Raw genomic sequence first — 21534 nt, 5'->3', positions numbered from 1 at the left:
TTCTTTCGTCTCTTAAAACACTTTTCTCTAAGGGTACACATATAGAAGGGTAAAAGCAAGCACTTTCTTCTTATGTAAACACATAAACGAACATCCACACAAATTTACCGTCCCTCCATATCTTGTTGTTACGCAGCTGACTTTCAATGGCCACAAGCCCTTTTCTTACAAAAATTAAAGTGAAAAAAGTCTTATTGCTTTCTTACTACTCTGAGCCCAAACCCCCCGCACTTCCTTCTCTGAGCCCAAACCCCCCCACTTCCTCCTCTGAGCCCAAACCTCCCCCACTTCCTCCTCTTAGCCCAAACGCCCCCACTTCCTCCTCTGAGCCCAAACCCCCACTTCCTCCTCTGAGCCCAAACCCCCCACTTCCTCCTCTGAGCCCAACCCCCCACACTTCCTCCTCTGAGCCGAAACCCCCCCACTTCCTCAGAGTCGTATCGTTCAGAATCTACATCCGGGTAGATCTGTTTTTTTTTTTTTATAAACAGAACATCACATAGTCTTTCTTTGGGACGTCCATTCCAGAAAAAGAGAGATGGATAGAAAAAGAGAGAGAGAGAGAGATGTAAAGGTTTGGAAGTGCATAGTCGACTATGGGGAGCCTCTCCTGCGCAGAGCTGAATGAGGTCTTTAAGAACAGAGAGAGATCGGCCGGTCGGTGTCGTTGGTTGGTAACGTTGGTTGGTAACATTGGCCGGTCTCCCGTTCAGGCAAAGCAAATGGTTCTCTGTCCAACCAGTGTCAATTTAACCTGAGGCTGACCACACCAGGCCCTACCCCTCGGTCCCACCAGTGTGCGTGCCGCAGAAGTAAGAAGAGCAGAAAAAAAACAATCCCTGGACTTTTCATCTGAATACATATTGTTCATATTTATACAGAAAGGTGCATTGTTCCAAGAGCTTCTTGCTCCGTGCAATTATGCATCTGGAAAGAAAAAACACAAAGGTTAGGCATTAGGTTAAGAGAAAGCGTTAAGTTGTGGTTAGGTACTTCACATAGGTCTATTGTGAAAGAAATGTCACTAAACAATTGCTGTTGGAGTTCTACTAAGACATAGAAAGTTCATTGTTCCTTACCTCTGCATTCATACTTGAGGTCTGAGAAGTATACCATCTCTTGCGAGAAGACAAAGAGGCCTAGTCTTCCGCCTGCGTACGTCTTGTCATATATGCTCCCAGAATCAGCCATAATCTTCTTCCCCTCGTACATGACCACTCTGAAACAAAGATACAATAAGAAGATTTGTGAGATAAAATATGCTACGATACAAACACAGCCATTATGGAAAGTCTATTTTTTTAAACTTATTTTACTAGGCAAGTCAGTTAAGAACAAATTCTTATTTTCAATGACAGCCTCGGGACAGTGGTTTAACTGCCTGTTCAGGGGTAGAACGACAGATTTGTACCTTGTCAGCTCGGGGATTTGAACTTGCAACCTTCCGGTTACTAGTCCAACGCTCTAACCACTAGGCTACGCTGCCACCCCGTGGAAAGTCTATAAGCAGTTTAACCAACGTTCTCCAAGGAGTGAAAGGTTTTAAAGTCAAGTAAGTCATGGGGTTTGTTTAGGCATTCTCAATCTCATAAATCTCCACCAGGCCAAGGCTTCAGTGTTTACCTGATGTGTCCTGTTCTTGGTCTGTGGATCAGGTGCCATCTGTAGGCTGTGAAGTCTTTCCAGCCAATGTTCTTAGGGTCGTGCCAAAGAGTCTTCACCTACAAAAGAAAGAAGAAACGTAGGGTTAAAGTTAGATGGCGTAGTCACCCTATACTCCCGAAGGTTTTTTCCTGTGTCTGTGTGGGTATGTGTTCAGGCATGTAAGACGATAGGGGTTATTTCTTACCTGTCCTGGGGTGTTACCAGTGTGCCAGAGAGCGTTCCTGAGGTGCTCTCCAGGTCCAGTAGTGGAGTTGACCACCTTGATGGACAGTCCTGAGTATCCCTGAGCCTTGGTGGGTTTGTTGTTCCAGTAGGTCTGTGTGATCTGCTTCCACATCACCACGTAGAACCTGGAGCTGGACTGGTATCCGAACACAAAGCCGGCGTAGTCATCATCTCTCTCTGTGTTGATGAAGAAGGTTCCACTGAAGTCCACAGAGTTGAACTCATCAAAACCTGGGAACGGGGAAACAGAGAAGATGAGAGTGAGAGGATGGTCTTTTTTTAGTTAGGGTTGGGTTGTTTTGAGATGTCCCAAAGCATAGCATGTATTACATTTACATTTACATTTAAGTCATTTAGCAGACGCTCTTATCCAGAGCGACTTACAAATTGGTGCATTCACCTTATGACATCCAGTGGAACAGCCACTTTACAATAGTGCATCTAAATCTTTTAGGGGGGTGAGAAGGATTACTTATCCTATCCTAGGTATTCCTTAAAGAGGTGGGGTTTCAGGTGTCTCCGGAAGGTGGTGATTGACTCCGCTGTCCTGGCGTCGTGAGGGAGTTTGTTCCACCATTGGGGGCCAGAGCAGCGAACAGTTTTGACTGGGCTGAGCGGGAACTGTACTTCCTCAGTGGTAGGGAGGCGAGCAGGCCAGAGGTGGATGAACGCAGTGCCCTTGTTTGGGTGTAGGGCCTGATCAGAGCCTGGAGGTACTGAGGTGCCGTTCCCCTCACAGCTCCGTAGGCAAGCACCATGGTCTTGTAGCGGATGCAAGCTTCAACTGGAAGCCAGTGGAGAGAGCGGAGGAGTGGGGTGACGTGAGAGAACTTGGGAAGGTTGAACACCAGACGGGCTGCGGCGTTCTGGATGAGTTGTAGGGGTTTAATGGCACAGGCAGGGAGCCCAGCCAACAGCGAGTTGCAGTAATCCAGACGGGAGATGACAAGTGCCTGGATTAGGACCTGCGCCGCTTCCTGTGTGAGGCAGGGTCGTACTCTGCGGATGTTGTAGAGCATGAACCTACAGGAACGGGCCACCGCCTTGATGTTAGTTGAGAACGACAGGGTGTTGTCCAGGATCACGCCAAGGTTCTTAGCGCTCTGGGAGGAGGACACAATGGAGTTGTCAACCGTGATGGCGAGATCATGGAACGGGCAGTCCTTCCCCGGGAGGAAGAGCAGCTCCGTCTTGTCGAGGTTCAGCTTGTATCAATCAAGACATCCACCAACCAGTCAACCAATTAACCAATCCACCTACTCACCCACCCAACCAACCAAACCAACCAATCCAACAAATCCACTCACCAACAGCAATGCCAGGGTCACAGTTGACGGTCTGGACCAGCTCTTTGCCCTGATGTCTGACCACCCAGTTTGGGTCGATCTGGGACGTTCCCTTGGGGTCCAGAGGAACCATCTGGAACTTCCTGAAGTCCGTCTCGCTGATGTCAAAGTTCTCCGGACACACGTCGTAGATGTCAGGGACGTTGTCTTGGTCAAAGTCATCTTTGCAAGCGTCTCCTCGACCATCACCTGGAAGAGATAGAAGACCTGATAAATAACATGTTTTAGCATTAAGTAGATTAACACTGATATCATGCATGTCCATGGTCATCCATCCTGGTCTTGAAGAGCTATAGGATGCAAAGGGTGTTTGTTATAGGCAAGAAGTAACAAAACTGATTCAAGTAACCAACTAAGTGTTAAGCCAATTGATCAGTTGAAAAGGGTACTCAACTCTGAAGATTATGCTAAAGATTTCAGTCTACATTTTGCTCAAGATTTCCTCTCTTCTAGAGCCACTCACCATCGGAGTCGATCTGGTCAGGGTTGAAGGCCAGTCTGCAGTTATCTTTCTCGTCTGGGATCCCGTCATTGTCATCATCGTGGTCGCAGGCGTCTCCCTTGCCGTCTTTGTCGTGGTCGGCCTGGTTAGCGTTGGGGATGTAGGGGCAGTTGTCCAGGTTGTTCTGGTGGCCATCTTCATCGATGTCCTGGTTGCTGTCACACTTATCTCCCACACGATCGTCATCAGAGTCAACCTGTAGAGGTAAATGGAGTTTGACATTAGCATGCTAGCTGTTAGCGGTCAGAAGACATTGTCAGAAGACATTAGATCCAGTGTCTGGTGGACACTGATATGGGATAAGTGCTGTGTTCCTCTCCTAGTTGGGTGAAGTGTCCTCAGACACTGATCTAGGATCAGTTTTGTGCTTTCTAAACGAATGGTATAAATTGGGGAAGGGGAGCTGATCCTAGATCTGTGCCTACGGGCAACTAACGGTATCAATTACGATGACACTTACTCGCAGATGCTCATTTTATTTCCAGCTGTACCAGCTGTTCAACCAATCATCTCTTCAATATCTCCTTCTCCCCTCATCTTTTCATATTGGACTCCAATCCTTTTATTTACATCTGTACCAGCTGTTCAACCAATCAACTCTTCAATATCTCCCCCTCTTCCTCCCCCACTCCTCGTCCCCTCATCTTTTCATATTGGACTCCAATCCTTTAATTTACATCTGTACCAGCTGTTCAACCAATCATCTCTTCAACATCTCCTCCTCCCCTCATCTTTACATATTGGACTCCAATCCTTTTATTTACATCTGTACCAGTTGTTCAACCAATAATATCTTCTATATCTCCTCCTCCTCCTCCCCCACTCCTCGTACCCCACTCCTTCTTCCCCCTCCCCCTCTACTCCTCCGCCCCCTCTACTCTTCTTCCCCCCTCCTCGTCCCCCACTCCTCCTTCCCCCTCCCCCTCGACTCCTTCTCCCCCTCTACTCTTCCTCCCCACTCCTCCTCCTCCTCTATTCTTCTTCCCCCCTCCTCATCCCCCACTCCTCCTTCCCCCTCCCCCTCTATTCCTTCTCCCGCTCTACTCTTTCTCCCAAACTCCTGCTCCCCCTCTACTCTTCCTCCCCCACTCCTTCTCCCCTCTACTCTTCCTCCCCCACTCCTCCTCCCCCTCTACTCTTCCTCCCCCACTCCTCACCCCACTCCTCCTTTCCCCTCGCCCTCCCCCTCTACTCTTCCTCCCCCACTCCTTCTCCCCCTCTACTCTTCCTCCCCCACTCCTCCTCCCCCCTCTACTCTTCCTCCCCCACTCCTCACCTCACTCCTCCTTTCCCCTCGCCCTCCCCCTCTACTCTTCCTCTCCCACTCCTCCTCCCCCTCTACTCTTCCTCCCCCACTCCTCACCCCACTCCTCCTTTCCCCTCGCCCTCCCCTCTACTCTTCCTCCCCCACTCCTCAACCCACCTCCTTTCATAATGGACTCCAATCACTCTCACCTCTTTAAACCTGTCAAGATAATTTGGGTGTCGATTTTAATCTGCTGACAATCAACCAACACTAAACACACCTCTTCTCTCCTCCTCCTCCTCCTCCTCTCTTTTCCCTCCTGTCCTCCTTTATCCTCCCATCTCCCATCTGCTCTGCTAACGCCAGTAGGCCTATCTTTCCACAGACTGAAACACGCTAGACATTCCCCTGCAGATGGGAATCACCTGTGCCTGCTGCTTGGCAGGACTACACACATTACACCGAGTTTTTACAATCTTGCACGAGGAGACGGACGGCGGGATGGAGGGAGGAAGGGAAGGAAGGAGGAAAGAAAGGGAACGATGGAGGGATGAAAAAAATGCTGTAGGAAGGGGAGGGAGGACTGGAGGGAGGACTGAAGGGAGGGATTGAATTTGTGTATGTTCCCATTTCCCCCTAGATGAATCCCGTTGTAAGATACAGTCTAGTGGTACAGTCTAGTGGTACAGTCTAGTGATACAGTCTAGTGATACAGTCTAGTGGTACAGTCTAGTGGTACAGTCTAGTGATACAGTCTAGTGATACAGTCTAGTGATACAGTCTAGTGATACAGTCTAGTGGTACAGTCTAGTGGTACAGTCTAGTGATACAGTCTAGTGATACAGTCTAGTGATACAGTCTAGTGATACAGTCTAGTGGTACAGTCTAGTGATACAGTCTAGTGATACAGTCTAGTGATACAGTCTAGTGATACAGTCTAGTGATACAGTCTAGTGGTACAGTCTAGTGAAACAGTCTAGTGATACAGTCTAGTGGTACAGTCTAGTGAAACAGTTTAGTGATACAGTCTAGTGATACAGTTTAGTGATACAGTCTAGTGATACAGTCTAGTGAAACAGTTTAGTGATACAGTCTAGTGATACAGTCTAGTGATACAGTCTAGTGAAACAGTTTAGTGATACAGTCTAGTGATACAGTCTAGTGAAACAGTTTAGTGATACAGTCTAGTGATACAGTCTAGTGAAACAGTTTAGTGATACAGTCTAGTGGTACAGTCTAGTGATACAGTCTAGTGATACAGTCTAGTGAAACAGTTTAGTGATACAGTCTAGTGATACAGTCTAGTGATACAGTCTAGTGATACAGTCTAGTGGTACAGTCTAGTGATACAGTCTAGTGGTACAGTCTAGTGATACAGTCTAGTGATACAGTCTAGTGAAACAGTTTAGTGATACAGTCTAGTGATACAGTCTAGTGATACAGTCTAGTGATACAGTCTAGTGATACAGTCTAGTGATACAGTCTAGTGATACAGTCTAGTGATACAGTCTAGTGGTACAGTCTAGTGATACAGTCTAGTGATACAGTCTAGTGATACAGTCTAGTGGTACAGTCTAGTGATACAGTCTAGTGATACAGTCTAGTGATACAGTCTAGTGATACAGTCTAGTGATACAGTCTAGTGATACAGTCTAGTGATACAGTCTAGTGATACAGTCTAGTGATACAGTCTAGTGATACAGTCTAGTGGTACAGTCTAGTGATACAGTCTAGTGATACAGTCTAGTGATACAGTCTAGTGAAACAGTTTAGTGATACAGTCTAGTGATACAGTCTAGTGATACAGTCTAGTGATACAGTCTAGTGGTACAGTCTAGTGATACAGTCTAGTGGTACAGTCTAGTGATACAGTCTAGTGATACAGTCTAGTGATACAGTCTAGTGATACAGTCTAGTGGTACAGTCTAGTGATACAGTCTAGTGATACAGTCTAGTGGTACAGTCTAGTGATACAGTCTAGTGATACAGTCTAGTGAAACAGTTTAGTGATACAGTCTAGTGATACAGTCTAGTGAAACAGTCTAGTGATACAGTCTAGTGATACAGTTTAGTGATACAGTCTAGTGATACAGTCTAGTGATACAGTTTAGTGATACAGTCTAGTGATACAGTCTAGTGATACAGTCTAGTGGTACAGTCTAGTGATACAGTCTAGTGATACAGTCTAGTGATACAGCTACCCATTACAGCTACCCATTACAGCTACCCATTACAGCTACCCATTACAGCTACCCATTACAGCTACTCATTACAGCTACCCGTTACAGCTACCCACTACAGCTACCCATTACAGCTACCCACTACAGCTACCCATTACAGCTACCCACTACAGCTACCCATTACAGCTACCCACTACAGCTACCCACTACAGCTACCCAGTACAGCTACCCATTACAGCTACCCATTACAGCTACCCACTACAGCTACCCATTACAGCTACCCATTACAGCTACCCACTACAGCTACTCAGTACAGCTCTCACACACCAGAGTGTTCTTCTAGAATGACAGACATGCTCCACCAGACAGATGTATGCAAATTAGAGGTGTTTGTGACAGTGTACCCGTACACTCATGCGTTTCTGTCTGCACACGTGTGTTGTTGTGTGTGTGTGTGTGTGTGTGTGTGTGTGTGTGTGTGTGTGTGTGTGTGTGTGTGTGTGTGTGTGTGTGTGTGTGTGTGTGTGTGTGTGTGTGTGTGTGTGTGTGTGTGTGTGTGTGTGTGTGTGTGTGTGTGTGTGTGTGTAGAATGGGTTGTAAGTGTACGTATACACACCTGGTCAGGGTTGTGTTCCAGAGGACAGTTGTCACACATGTCTCCCACACCGTCCAGGTCAGTGTCTTTCTGGTCCACGTTGTAGACGTACGGGCAGTTGTCTTTCTCATTCAGAATGCCTGTTGGACCAATCGCAGTTGTTGTTATTCAGGATGAGATGAGGAAGGTGAGGGAAAACCTAGCCGTTGTTGTAATGGAACGCTTGCTTCTGTATCAGAAAGTAAGCCGTTCCTCTGTGAAGCCTTGTAGGTCGATGCATTGCACTCTTTTTGTTTATTAAGTCCTCTTGCACAAACTTCCGTCGTACCTTACTTCCTTATTAACATATAGATGTACGAGCTAGCAGACCCTGTTTCAGGGATGTGTAAATCTGCTTTTAGTTTTTGGTTTTTCCACCTTAGTTGTGGAGTAATCTCAAAAAAACCTCTCTAAATGTGGGTGAACTGGTGTCTCTAGGCCAATTCAAAAAGGTGATTGAGGACCTTTTTACTGAAGAACAGGTTTGTTCTCTATGATTGTGTTTTGTACCTCTGTTGTGCTCTTTGTATTGAGTTGATGCCTAGATGTTCTATAGCGCCTATATGATACAGAACAGGATTCAAATAGGGGACAACTGAGCAAGTTCGAGTCTCACCATCTCCATCAATGTCCACAGAGCAGGCGTCTCCTTCACCGTTGTTGTCTGTGTCGGTCTGGTCAGGGTTGCTGTTGTAAGGACAGTTATCACAACGATCTCCAATATCATCTCTGTCATAGTCATATTGCCTGGGGTTGTACACGAACGGACAGTTATCCTGTAGAGAGGGGAGAGAGAGAGAGAGAGAGAGAGAGAGAGAGAGAGAGAGGGAGAGAGAGAGGGAGAGAGAGAGAGAGTGAGGGAGAGAGAGAGAGAGAGAGAGAGAGAGAGAGAGAGAGAGAGAGAGAGAGAGAGAGAGAGAGGGAGAGAGGAGAGAGAGAGAGAGAGAGAGAGAGAGAGAGAGAGAGAGAGAGAGAGAGAGAGAGATGGAGAGAGGGAGAGAGAGAGAGAGAGAGAGAGAGAGAGAGAGAGAGAGAGAGAGAGAATGGGGTAGAGGGGAGGTGGGAGGGATATAGAGTGAGGGGAAAGAGAATGAGAGAAGAGGAGAGAGAGAGGGGGCAGAGGGGAAGGGAGAGAGAGACGAATGGGAGAGGGCGAGAGAGGGAAAGAAAGAGAGGGCGAGAGAGAGAGAGAGAGAGAGAGAGAGAGAGAGAGAGAGAGAGAGAGAGAGAGAGAGAGAAAAGGAGAGGGAAAGAGAGGAAGGCAGAGAGAGGGAGGAGGAAGAGAGGGAGAGAGGGCGAGAGACAGAGGGAGAGGGAGAAGGAAAGGGTGGGAGAGATCGAGAAAGGGAGAGAGAGAGAGAGAGAGAGCAAGAGATAGAAAGGTGGGGAGGGAGAGGGAGGGAGAGAGATAGAGAGAGGGGGAAGGAGAGAGAGAGAGAGAGAGAGAGAGAGAGAGAGAGAGAGGGGGAAAGGGAGAGAGAGGGCACAGTTCAGTTACTAGAATAATAAACCCAGTGTCCACTGCTCAGGAAAACATCTCTGACATGATATATTAACTTGCTGTGGTGTGTGTACCCTGCAGAGAGAGAGGGGGTGGATGAAAGTGAGTCTTATATTTAGGCCCCGTCCCAAATATAAGGTTAGGACTAGCATATTACACTGTGTCTCATTCAGAGTGTTACCTCTGTGTTGGAATTTGAGGTTTGGCTCTGAGGGCAAATAAACGCTTGCTTTCTGCTCAGTTGTTTTATTTCACAGCATGAATGATGAATGTAAAACCACAATCATTGCCCACTGCCAAATCTGAACACACTCACACACACATGCACGCACGCTGGCACGCACTCAGGCACGCACGCACGCACACACACACACACACACACACACACACACACACACACACACACACACACACACACACACACACACACACACACACACACACACACACACACACACACACACACACACACATTCAGCATAACCTGAATAAATATTAATTATATTTGTCTCAGTATGGGGTGGTGACTTCAGATCTTCAATCACTGAATGAATGAGGTAATCACTTCCTCACTTACCCTGTCGTCAGCAATACCATCATTGTCATCATCGTTGTCACAAGCGTCACCAACACCATCCTTGTCGTAGTCTTCTTGGCCTGAGTTGGGAAGGTTGGGGCAGTTGTCCTACAAAAGAAAGTGTACACCATAAGGCCAAACAGTGCACACGATGAACAGTCCTGTCGGGCAGTGAACGAACCACTCGTGTGTTTTCTGTAGAACATTATTGATCTGTGTAATAGTCATTATCAGCACATTATAAGGTATGTGAGTTCTTCTCTAGTTAAATAGCAAGCTGGGCCTTTTCAAGGACCTCTACATGTCAGGCCCCTGCATACCTTCTTGCAGTGGTAGGTGGCGTTCTCCACACAGACCAGGTCTTGGTTGGGCCATCCGTCCAGGTCCGTGTCCTCACCACAGATGTGTCCATTTCCAGCATAGCCAGGCTTACACTCACAGCGGTACATGGGGTCGGCAAATTGTCCCAGGTAGTTACAGCGGGCATTCTTGTTGCATTCGTGGCTCCCATCCAGGCAGGGGTTACGTGGTGTACACACCTGGAAGGGGAGGAAGTGAAGAATTGATCAGACGAGCCAGGAAATATCATGGATAACCTCCCTGCCTTTGTTTAGAGGACAAAATTTGGCAGTATGATCGGGGACAGAGAAAAGCATAGCTTTTTCAAGGAATCTATGATCTTGTAAATTCTAAATTCTAAATTCCTAATTCTAAATTCTAAATTCTAAATTCTAAATTCTAAATTCCTAATTCTAAATATTAAATTCCTCATTCTAAATTCCTAATTCTAAATTCCTAATTCTAAATCAGCTGACACCAGAGGTACGGTCTAAGAGGACAATCATCACAACACTTTACCAGTACTAACCTGTTTCTTGGCGGTGGCCTCCTCCACTCCCCTGCCGAAGGGCTGAGGTCCAGAGTAGCGTGCGGGACAGGGCAGACAGTTGTAACCAGGGTCAGTGTTCTCACAGCGGTGGACTCCGTTGAACACGAAGCAAGCGTCAGGAACCTCTTTGCACTCGTCAATGTCCTTGCACTTGATGCCGTCACCAGAGTAAGCAGAGGGACATTTTCCACACCTCCATGTTCCATCAGGGAAGCTGGTGCACTTGGTCCCAGGGAAGCAAGGGTTGGACAGACAGCCATCTGAGGAGAGAGACACGAGCTTGTAAGTACTGTGTACTGACTGCTTTAAGTACGAGTGTTAAGTTATACGTGTAAAACAAAGTGTTTTATAAGCCCTAAAATCATTAAAAGCATTAAAAGTAATAGTTTTAAAAGTGTTATTTTTTTTTACCTTAAAACAGTCTAAAACCTAACATTTGTGTAATAATTCACAGTACTTAAGTTTTAAGAAACATTGTATGCGTCTGAAATGGCACCCTATGCCCTATATAGTGCACTACTACCCTATAGGCCCTGGTCAAAAGTAGCGCACTATATAGGGAATAGGGTGCCATTTGGGACATGACCATTGTCCTGCTACTCACCGATGGGACAGACGTTCTTGTTGCACTGCTGAGTGGCCTTGGAGTCACCCTGGCACTCCTTACCACCATATTTAGGGGCGGGGTCGTTGCAGAGACGTTTACGTGTCTGAGCTCCTCCCCCACAGGTGGCAGAGCAGGTATCCCATAGCGACCAGGGTCCCCAGTTACCGTTGACTGAAGGGGAAGTAGAGAGACAGAGGTTTCAATACAGGCGTGACTGTGGTGCTCTTCATGATGGTAGGGCATTTTGCAATGCCATCTTAGTTTCTGCAATAACCAACTCCTTGGTCGTTGACTTGCCAAACCAGGAACAAATACAGACTGCAATTGAGGCTAAATGACAGGGTACCACATGAAAGAGGATGTTCATTTGACTGCAAATATTTCAGGGTGTGAGGTGCATGAAAAAGCCTTTGACTAATGTCAAATGATCACAATGACATGTGACCCAGGTCTTGTTCTTAAAACCCTTGACTAATGGTACTTACTTGGGCAGGGTGACTTGGTGCACGTCTCAGTCTGTCTTCCCTCTCCTTGGCAGTCCTTGCCTCCCAGCTGGGGTGTGGGGGAGTTGCAGAGGCGGATACGGGTGATGACACCCGCCCCACAGGTGACCGAGCAGGATGACCAGGGGGACCAGTGGCTCCAGGCACCGTCCTGCTTGACTGGAGGGTCACAGGAGCAGAGGTTAGGGGTCAGGGGTCAATGAGACGCTTGGTTATGGGTCAATGTTAAATCAAAACAGGTTAAGAGAAGTTTAAAGTTAAACGGCGTTGTTGCTCTGTGGAGTCACAGCTGGCTGATCTGCAGCTGAATGCTTAGATGTGGTCCATCGTTTCTGTCACCATCAATACAAGTTGGCGATAAAAGTACGTGAAACAAGTTTCTATGTGACAATTGATAAATGTGATTTGGTCGGTAGATTTGAATGTGTATAGAATACTGAACTCACAGCGTTTGTCACACTCCTGAAGGTAGCAGTCCCTGGTTTGGACCGAGGTTCCCTCGCAGTTGTTGTTAATGCGGTCGCAGGAGCGGCCTCTCTGCTGAATTCCCCGCCCACAAGACACGGAACAGTGGGTCCATTCAGACCACAGGGACCATCCATCCTCCGCGTAGTCACTCGCTATGGAGAGAGAGAGAGAAGGGAGGAAGGGAGGAAGAGAGGGAGAGAGAGAGAGAAAGAGGGAGAGGAGGAAGGGAGGAAGAGAGGGAGAGAGAGAGAGAGAAGGAGGGAGAGAAGGGAGGGAGAGGAGGAAGGGAGGGAGAGAGGGGGAGAGAGAGAGAAGGAGGGAGAGAAGGGAGGGAGAGAGAGAGAGAAGGAGGGAGAGAAGGGAGGGAGAGGATTAAGGGAGGAAGAGAGAGGGAGAGAGAAAGAGAGAGAAGGAGGGAGAGAAGGGAGGGAGAGGAGGAAGGGAGGAAGAGAGGGAGAGAGAGGAGGAGGGAAAGAAGGGAGGGAGAGGAGGAAGGGAGCGAGGAAGAGAGGGAGAGAGAGAGAAGGAGGGAAAGAAGGGAGGGAGAGGAGGAAGGGAGGAAGAGAGGGAGAGAGAGAGAGAAGGAGGGAGAGAAGGAAGGGAGTGGAGGGAGAGAGGAGAGGGAGAGACGGAGACAATGAGAGAGCTTATTGGACTGCAGAGACCACAAGCCCCTTCCACCCCACCCTTCGCAGTAAATTAGGGTTAAAAGTTATTAGAACTCCGGTCTAATGTACGCCATTTAGCCCTGGGATGAGTGTATGTGTTTGTGTGTGCCTGTGTGTGTGTGTGTGTGTGTGTGTGTGTGTGTGTGTGTGTGTGTGTGTGTGTGTGTGTGTGTGTGTGTGTGTGTGTGTGTGTGTGTGTGTGTGTGTGTGTGTGTGTGTCGCCTGTGCATGTGTGTGCCTGTGCGTGTGTGTGTGTGTGTGTGTGTGTGCCTGTGTGTGTGTGTGTGTGTGTGTGTGTGTGTGTGTGTGTGTGTGTGTGTGTGTGTGTGTGTGTGTGTGTGTGTGTGTGTGTGTGTGTGTGTGTGTGTGTGTGTGTGTGTGTGTGTGTGTGTGTGTGTGTGTGTGTGTGTGTGTGTGTGTGTGTGTGTGTGTGTGTGTGTGTGTGTGTGTGTGTGTGTTGGTAGAGTTAAAGAGACGGCCTTCCCTGGGTGTTCAGGAGAGTTAGAGAGGCCAAAGGGAAGTCGGTAAAAATGGGAAAGTCCGTCTAAGAAGCTGAATGCACAGTGATCCCCATTGACTGCTGTTACTTGTAAAAAGGAAACCAGGGACCATGTCATAACGTTGTCCAAGGTACTGATGAGTGTGGTTGTCTGCCTTTCTTTAGGTTTTAGGGGCCACTGCGGCCCAGCCCTCTTAGGTATGTGGAAAATGTCACGTGTCTTGGATGCATTTGGTAAACAGAGAAATTTTCCATCCCACTTAAACCAATTTGTCCCAATTATAGCCATTACAAGCTGAAGATTAAAGATGTTTTGGGTGGATGTTTTTCGTGTCTTCATTAAACACACCGTGTAAACATTCACTGTGCAGGGTGGGAAAAGTATGTGAACCCTTGGATTTAATAACTGGTTGACCCTCCTTCGGCAGCAATAATCTCAACCAAACGTTTTCTGTGGTTGCTGATCAGACCTGCACAATGGTCAGGAGGAAATTTGGACCATGAATCTACAGTGTTCTGACACATAACAGCCTTTTCATACATCAACAAGCTAGGAGATTTAAATCACCCTTAAAATTAATTTGTTTTTCTTGAATAGGAACTTTTACGCCGAGAAAATGTTTGGTGGCTTCATATTTTATTTGGCAAATAGAATCCGAGTAGATGGCAGTAAATGGAGTGCCGTTTAAATGACCTGTTTGTCTTAAAGACATTAAAGGACAACTCAGGCTATCAATGGCTTTAGAATAGAATAAACCTCTGGTTCGTAATACTGTATATAGATTTCCTTGAACGTGAGGTGAACCTCTGTTTGTGCAGCAGGTATGTTACTTCCTGTATGGAGTTGGAACCACACAAATAGAACCATAGAATCAGAACCAATCATTGTAATTCCAGGGTTGAAACTCACGTGTTCCACAGCGCGGGCAGCACTCTCCATCGGGCACAGTTGCGTTGGCACACGGGATCAGGGGGCAGGAGATCTTACGGCACACGGTGGCAGAGTTCTACAAAAAAGGGGCGGAGACAAAGAATCACAAGGAATCAGGACGTTAATGACATACAGTAAGTTCCCCCTTTTCTGCACCTGGACCACCTTGGGTCAGTACAATGAGAAGATAAGTGGCTGGAGCCAGAGACCCCTTGTGGACCAATCAGCACCTGCCCACTGGGTCAGGGTAGTAGGAATACGGCCAAACAGTCGGTGGAGGGTTGAACTGGGCACTGACGACCCAAAAAAAAAAAAAATCTATCTATCAAAAGAAGCGCATTAGTTTGCCTTGATGGACAGAACGTTCAATATATCTGTATAATGAAGCATACTAACATCCTGGCCAGTTGATTCACAGATCAAGAGAGCCCATGAGACAAGGGGATTACGAGGAGAAAGGAGATACTGCTGGCAGAGCAGATTTGCCTGCAGCAGTTGTTATTGAATACAGTAGCACTCTGTGTCTTCCTGTCTGTGGGCCACTTGTCTGAGCTAAAGCTCTGTTTTAATTATGTTGTTAATGAGAGATGATGAGCTGCTGAGAAGAGCTGAGGAGGTAATTAGAGATGAGGAGCTGCTGAGAAGAGCTGAGGAGGTAATTAGAGATGAGGAGCTGCTGAGAAGAGCTGAGAGGTAATTAGAGATGAGGAGCTGCTGAGAAGAGCTGAGAAGTAATTAGAGATGAGGAGCTGCTGAGAAGAGCTGAGGAGGTAATTAGAGACGAGGAGCTGCTGAGAAGAGCTGAGGAGGTAATTAGAGATGAGGAGCTGCTGAGAAGAGCTGAGAAGTAATTAGAGATGAGGAGCTGCTGAGAAGAGCTGAGGAGGTAATTAGAGATGAGGAGCTGCTGAGAAGAGCTGAGGAGGTAATTGGAGATGAGGAGATGCTGAGAAGAGCTGAGGAGGTAATTAGAGATGAGGAGGTAATTAGAGGTGAGGAGGTAATTAGAGATGAGGAGCTGCTGAGAAGAGCTGAGGAAGTAATTAGAGACGAGGAGCTGCTGAGAAGAGCTGAGGAGGTATATTAGAGATGAGGAGCTGCTGAGAAGAGCTGAGGAGGTAATTAGAGACGAGGAGCTGCTGAGAAGAGCTGAGGATGAAATTAGAGATGAGGAGGTAATTAGAGATGAGGAGGTAATTAGAGATGAGGAGGTACCCTATTCTCTATATGGTGCGCTACTTTTGACCAGGGCCTATAGTGGGCCTGCTCAGGCCCTGTCTGTTCACTAGAGTGGTGAGCCATGCATGGTCACTTCACTACAGCACCCACTGTTGGCTTGTTGGCTTGATGCCAGCCTCTTCCTCCAACCCAATTACTGTCCAGATGACAGACAGGTTTTGAGTAGCGAGCGGGCACTTGCTGAGTGGGGATGAGTATGTGTTTGCAAGTGCCTGTCTGAGAGTGCAAACATAGGTGCGTGCACACTCACACACACACACACACACACACACACACACACACACACACACACACACACACACACACACACACACACACACACACACACACACACACACACACACACACACACACTACCCCACTACGCTCCCCATCCACACAAACTCTCTCGACTTTGGCCCTTACTTGACAAGTGCACTCGGTACAGTCGTCGACGGTCCACTCGGCCTTGTTCTTGTGGACGATGCCGTTGTGCAGACAGACTCCACTGTGGATCCCAACTCTGTTCATCAAAAACTTGTTCTCGTCCGTCTGAAGGAGACAGGAAGGAAGGAAGCATACACTCCGATATGAATACTGGATGAGAAAGGGTTTCAAATTCACACACTGTTTCACTCTTCAGTTGTCAATAGCCCAAGTGGTTTGAAAAAGAGAATCAGGTCTTTGAGAATTATTGTTTAGCATTAAGAAGCCTTTTAGAAAAGCATACCTAATTTGATTTAATGAATAAACTAACATGCAGTTTGACAGACTAGCCAAAGTTGGTGCTGGTAGGCCAGTATGCTAAGCAAGGCCCACATGCAGTGACTGACAAACAGTTTGTTTCAGAGTATCATGCCACAGACAGACAGACAGACACACACACACACACACAGAGACAGAGGGAGACAGGCAGGCAGGCAGGCAGGCAGGCAGGCAGGCAGGCAGGCAGGCAGGCAGGCAGGCAGACAGACAGACAGACAGACAGACAGACAGACAGACAGACAGACAGACAGACAGACAGACAGACAGACAGACAGACAGACAGACAGACAGACAGACAGACAGACAGACATCTGGTTCAGGAGTCAGGTGTGTTTCCTCACCACTTTGCGCAGCTCGTTAGACAGCTCCTTCACCACCACTCCCAACCCCTTCAGTTCCTTGAACATGCCAGCCAGGTCCTCACAGGAGAACCCACAGATCATCTGCAGGTCTGGAGGGAGGGAAAACACAGAGATATATGGAGATATGTGAATTCTATGGGAAATACAGTTTCACTATGAATGTACATGAAGGCTTCCAGACTAATGTTCAACTCCCTACAGCTACAGACAACTGCTGACAGTAGAATAGAATAGAATAATTTACTTTATTCTAATACTTCTATGCTTCTATGCTGTTCTATGCTGTTCTATTCCATACTGTTCTATTCTATGCTGTTATATTCTATGCTGCTGTTCTATTTTATGCTGTTCTATTCTATTTTATGCTGTTTTATTATATTATATGCTGTTCTATTCTATGCTGTTCTATTCTATTCTATGCTGTTCTATTCTATGCTGTTATATTCTATTCTATGCTGTTCTGTTCTGTTCTATTCTGTTCTATTCTGTATATGGAACCCTTTTCGGGAGAGTTTAACAGGGTTTAACAGGGTTTATACAGGGTTTATACAGGGTTTATAATAAGCAGCAGCAGTTGTGTTTACCTTTAGTTTTGTGGCCAGTGTAGTCCGTCCTAATGGCAGGGCTGGACCCATTGATGGTGTCGTCGATAAGGACGATCTCATCCGTCAGAACAGCTGAGGGAGGGAGGGAGATGAGGGGGAGAAGGAGGAAGGGAGAGCGAAAGAGAGAGAAAGGGAGGGAGAGGGAGGGAGGGAGGGGAAAGGGGAGGGAGGGAGGGGATAGAAGGGAGAGGGGAGAGGGAGGGAGAGTGGAAAGAGAGGAAGCGAAGGGGGGAGGGAGGGAGACAGGGGAAAAGGAGTGAGACAGAGTAGGGTGGGAGGAAGAGGGAGGAAAGGAGAAACAAAAAGAGAGACTGTTTAGAGCAATGTAAACTGTAATTGCTGTAATACCCACTAGACCACAGCAGACCACAACAGACACACTGTCCCCAGGGATCATTGGTGATATAAGGGTGGATGAGATGTAACTACACTCAGTTGAATACAGAACATTACAGCCTCATACTATCTTGGATCACAATGAAGTGAATGAGTTAATGTGCCCAGCCCTGAGGAGGCATTGAAGTGCTTGTAAACTTCAGCTTTCCCATGGCAACATAAACGTGACTTTGTTAGCAACTTTCCCATGACAGTTAATAACTCGGCTCTTAAACAATCATACGCGTGTCTTATAGAATGCTTGGTGGCTTTAGAAGAACAACCAGTGGTGCATCGGTAAACACGCAGATATGCTTTCTGTTCATGATTAGGCTACTTACAGTTTTGACATCCCTTGTTGCGCAGAATCGCGTCCAACGTGGTTCCAAAGACAAAGCGCACGTTTTGGAGCACCCCCTGCGAGAATCAATGGCCATTTTAGCTCGAGTATTGCAGTCACTGTCATTCGACATTTACGCAACAAATATAGGACTTTATGGATCATACAAGGGTTTCCAATATGGTGTACCGTATACATTTTATGGCTCTATAGGTTTTATGCACATCATTTTTTATGAATTTAAGTGTCACACAATACTAAATTCAACACTTACTAACATCTAAAACAACTCGATCACTTATATAATCTGTATCCATTATGTGTAATGCCGTGCGTCATGTGCTCTGCGCGCTCCACTTACCATGAACCGGTCTTTCACCGCTCCCTTCCCGATCCTGAGGCGCGCTGTGGCGGGAGTCTCCTGAGTGAGGATGCTCTGAATGGGCGCGTCCAGTTCCGCCGTGTTCACCTCCTCACAGCCAACATACAGCTGCGCCCGGTCCTCCTGCACGAACAGCGTAATATTCTTCCAGTGGCCCGTCGCCAAGTCCACATCTTCTATCGACACCACCTGTTGCTTGTTAACGGTGGAGAAAACCACATCCAGGGTGTTCGCTTTTCCATTCGAGACAATCTCGAACACGGCTCCTGATCCGTCCCGCTTCTCCACGGTCAAGAGGGAGCCCCTGGTCCGCTTAAACTGCTTGAAGTTAAGCAGGAGGAGGAAGCCCCTCTCGGCATGGATGGAATCGATGAGGTCCCTGAAGGAGCTCTCGGGGAGCTCGGGGATCAGGTCCGGGTTGAGGATCTTGTAGGCGGGACTGTATGGGTCGTCGCCTTTCACCAGGGTCACTCCGTGGTTCTTCTTGGAGACTTGGACCAGTTCGAACAGGTCGTACACGCTATTGTCGTCTCGGTTCTCTGTGGGAGGGACGTGGGAATGAGTGGGAGCAATTAGTCTTTATCTGCATGTCTTTGGAATTGATTATTTTCGTTGTGCGGAATGAACTCTACAGTTCTCTATGTTAATCCATGTCCAACGCAAATCAATAAATTAAAGGTATAATATATATATATATATATTTTTTTTTAAGTTTTAAGTTCATGGAGTTTTAAGTTGAAGCGTTAGAAACTCCGTTAATTCTAGACAAACATATAGTATCAGACAAGCATCTCACCTGCAACTCGTACGCTCTCGCAGGTCAAAAGCATCAACAGCAGAAATATTCCTGTCAACTTCATGGTGAAACTCTGTTTTTTCCCTATGAAAAACAGAAAAAAAAGTCAACCACTTTTCACAAAAGTTCATATTTACACATAACATTTAAATATAATAATAAACAATAATCCAAACGCATATTATTATTTACTATAATAAGACAATATTTGAAAAAATATGTCTTGATATAGGCTGGATTCGTTGAAAGAAAATCGAAATATTGTTAACCCACCTGTTGAATGAAAAGAGCAGAGAGAAACAGGCACATCCAAATAAAAATGGAAATCCAATAATAATCCACAAGATAAAAACTATTTCTTTCTTGTTAATTTTTAATGGAAAGGAGTCCGATATAAGATGCAGAAAGTACGTTTCTTGTGTTGCTTTAATTGAACGGCAAAATCTTCTCTCTGGTATCTGAAGCTAAGAACCTAACTGTAAGCCAGGGGACAAAGTACTATTTAAATAGTTTCATGACATTCCTAAGAACGCGTCTCGCCCAATCAGATGGTGGAAGGGAAAAGGGATGAGCTTATGGTCTTACCTCACAGCAAGTAGAGCCGCTGGAGCGCACTGAGTCCCATTCAGAAGCGCACAAGGGGAGAGGGGAGAAAAAAAACGCGCCACATTCCAGAGTCCGAATTCCATGACCGGATCTATACCTTTATTAGACCATCATTTCCAGTTATTGGTTTACTCATCAGTTTGAAATGTTCCCGGAAAAAAATAATAATCTTCTCTATCTTTAAACCTTTTTGCTCATGTTTCATTAAGTGTATGCTTAATTCTTACACTTGCTTATCAATAGTGGTCTCACCAAAATAGATAACTGATTATCAGTGTTATTTTATTATGGAGAAAGTTGGATTAATATGGAAATGCGAATCAATTCGTAGAGCGAAAATATGGTCTTATTTATTCACCAGACTGGCTTCAGGAATTTGCGAGAGGATGCTCAGTCAGTCAATTGGGAAAAAAAACGTTTATTCCCTGCTGCTGTTCCAAGTTTGTCCGCTAGAAGCCGTTGTGAGTTCACTAGAGAGGCGCCGAGGCCTGTGCTGCAATCATATGAATGAGAGAACGCCTGGATTCCACACACACACTGATGTGTTGTACTATTGCCGTTTGAATATGAATTGAATGCACGTATATGAGGTTATTTTAAGATGGCGCCAACTTTTTACCAATTCATATATTACAATCATGTTCCATGTGACCAGTGCTGGTGAGGTGGGACCGACATGTAGTTCAACTAGTAATTAAACTACATTTTACAGTAGCTTGGTGGTAGTTGAACTAAATTAAAATCTAAGTAGTGTTATCAGTATTTCATGATTTTTCTGCCATGTAGGGGTGTAGCAAACTACTGGAACTACACACTACTTTTTATGCAAAAAAATAATATACGATGTATTACTTTTTCGGCATCGGACAGGCCTAATTCTCCCTTGAAATATAGTTTTTGTGTTTAATAGGCTAAATTACATTTTATATTAACATATGAGCCCAAAATGATGTGTTTTCTAGCAATTTGTGATCATTGGCTTTTCAGATGTACATATGATCATTTTTAACTACTTATTCAAAGTAACTTTAGTTCAGTAAACTATATTTTCCCTTGAGGGTAGCTTTGATGTATCTTAATGTATTCCAGTGTAAAGTCATTGGTAGCTTGGTAAAACATTCTTTTCAGAGTAGCTTCCCCAAAACTGCATGTGACCTATGGCCTAAATGCATTTGTGGATGTTCTGGACATAGTAATGTATAGGATCTCTGTGGTTCTGGACATAGTAATGTATAGGATCTCTGTGGTTCTGGACATAGTAATATATAGGATCTCTGTGGTTCTGGACATAGTAATGTATAGGATCTCTGTGGTTCTGGACATAGTAATATATAGGATCTCTGTGGTTCTGGACATAGTAATGTATAGGATCTCTGTGGTTCTGGACATAGTAATATATAGGATCTCTGTGGTTCTGGACATAGTAATATATAGGATCTCTGTGGTTCTGGACATAGTAATATATAGGATCTCTGTGGTTCTGGACATAGTAATGTATAGGATCTCTGTGGTTCTGGACATAGTAATATATAGGATCTCTGTGGTTCTGGACATAGTAATATATAGGATCTCTGTGGTTCTGGACATAGTAATATATAGGATCTCTGTGGTTCTGGACATAGTAATGTATAGGATCTCTGTGGT

General features: G+C 46.0%; 1 protein-coding gene across 2 annotated transcripts; it reads right to left on the bottom strand.

Annotated features, from left to right (window-relative positions):
* Positions 1–405: 405 nt before the first annotated feature.
* Positions 406–19765, bottom strand: LOC118372856 (thrombospondin-1). 2 transcript variants are annotated; one of them, XM_052524196.1, is made up of 22 exons: positions 19558–19765; positions 19285–19368; positions 18468–19027; positions 18108–18183; positions 17371–17463; positions 16766–16875; positions 16086–16211; positions 14421–14517; positions 12322–12495; positions 11858–12034; positions 11370–11543; positions 10745–11025; positions 10197–10415; positions 9877–9984; positions 8415–8574; positions 7781–7899; positions 3700–3934; positions 3198–3425; positions 1850–2121; positions 1624–1721; positions 1080–1219; positions 406–927 (listed from the first exon to the last, which is right to left on the bottom strand). In XM_052524196.1, the coding sequence occupies exons 2-22, from the start codon at positions 19346–19348 to the stop codon at positions 920–922; spliced, it is 3519 nt and encodes a 1172-aa protein (XP_052380156.1). In that variant the 5' UTR covers positions 19349–19368; positions 19558–19765; the 3' UTR covers positions 406–919. The 2 variants fall into 2 exon arrangements, with proteins under 2 accessions (XP_052380156.1, XP_052380154.1); XM_052524194.1 differs by lacking the exon at positions 406–927 and having other exon boundaries at positions 1051–1219.
* Between the last annotated feature and the right edge of the window lie 1769 nt (positions 19766–21534).

The sequence above is a fragment of the Oncorhynchus keta genome, chromosome 8 (assembly GCF_023373465.1).
Source record: "Oncorhynchus keta strain PuntledgeMale-10-30-2019 chromosome 8, Oket_V2, whole genome shotgun sequence".
Taxonomy (NCBI): Eukaryota; Metazoa; Chordata; class Actinopteri; order Salmoniformes; family Salmonidae; genus Oncorhynchus; species Oncorhynchus keta.
This window is presented reverse-complemented; position numbering and strand designations above follow the sequence as displayed.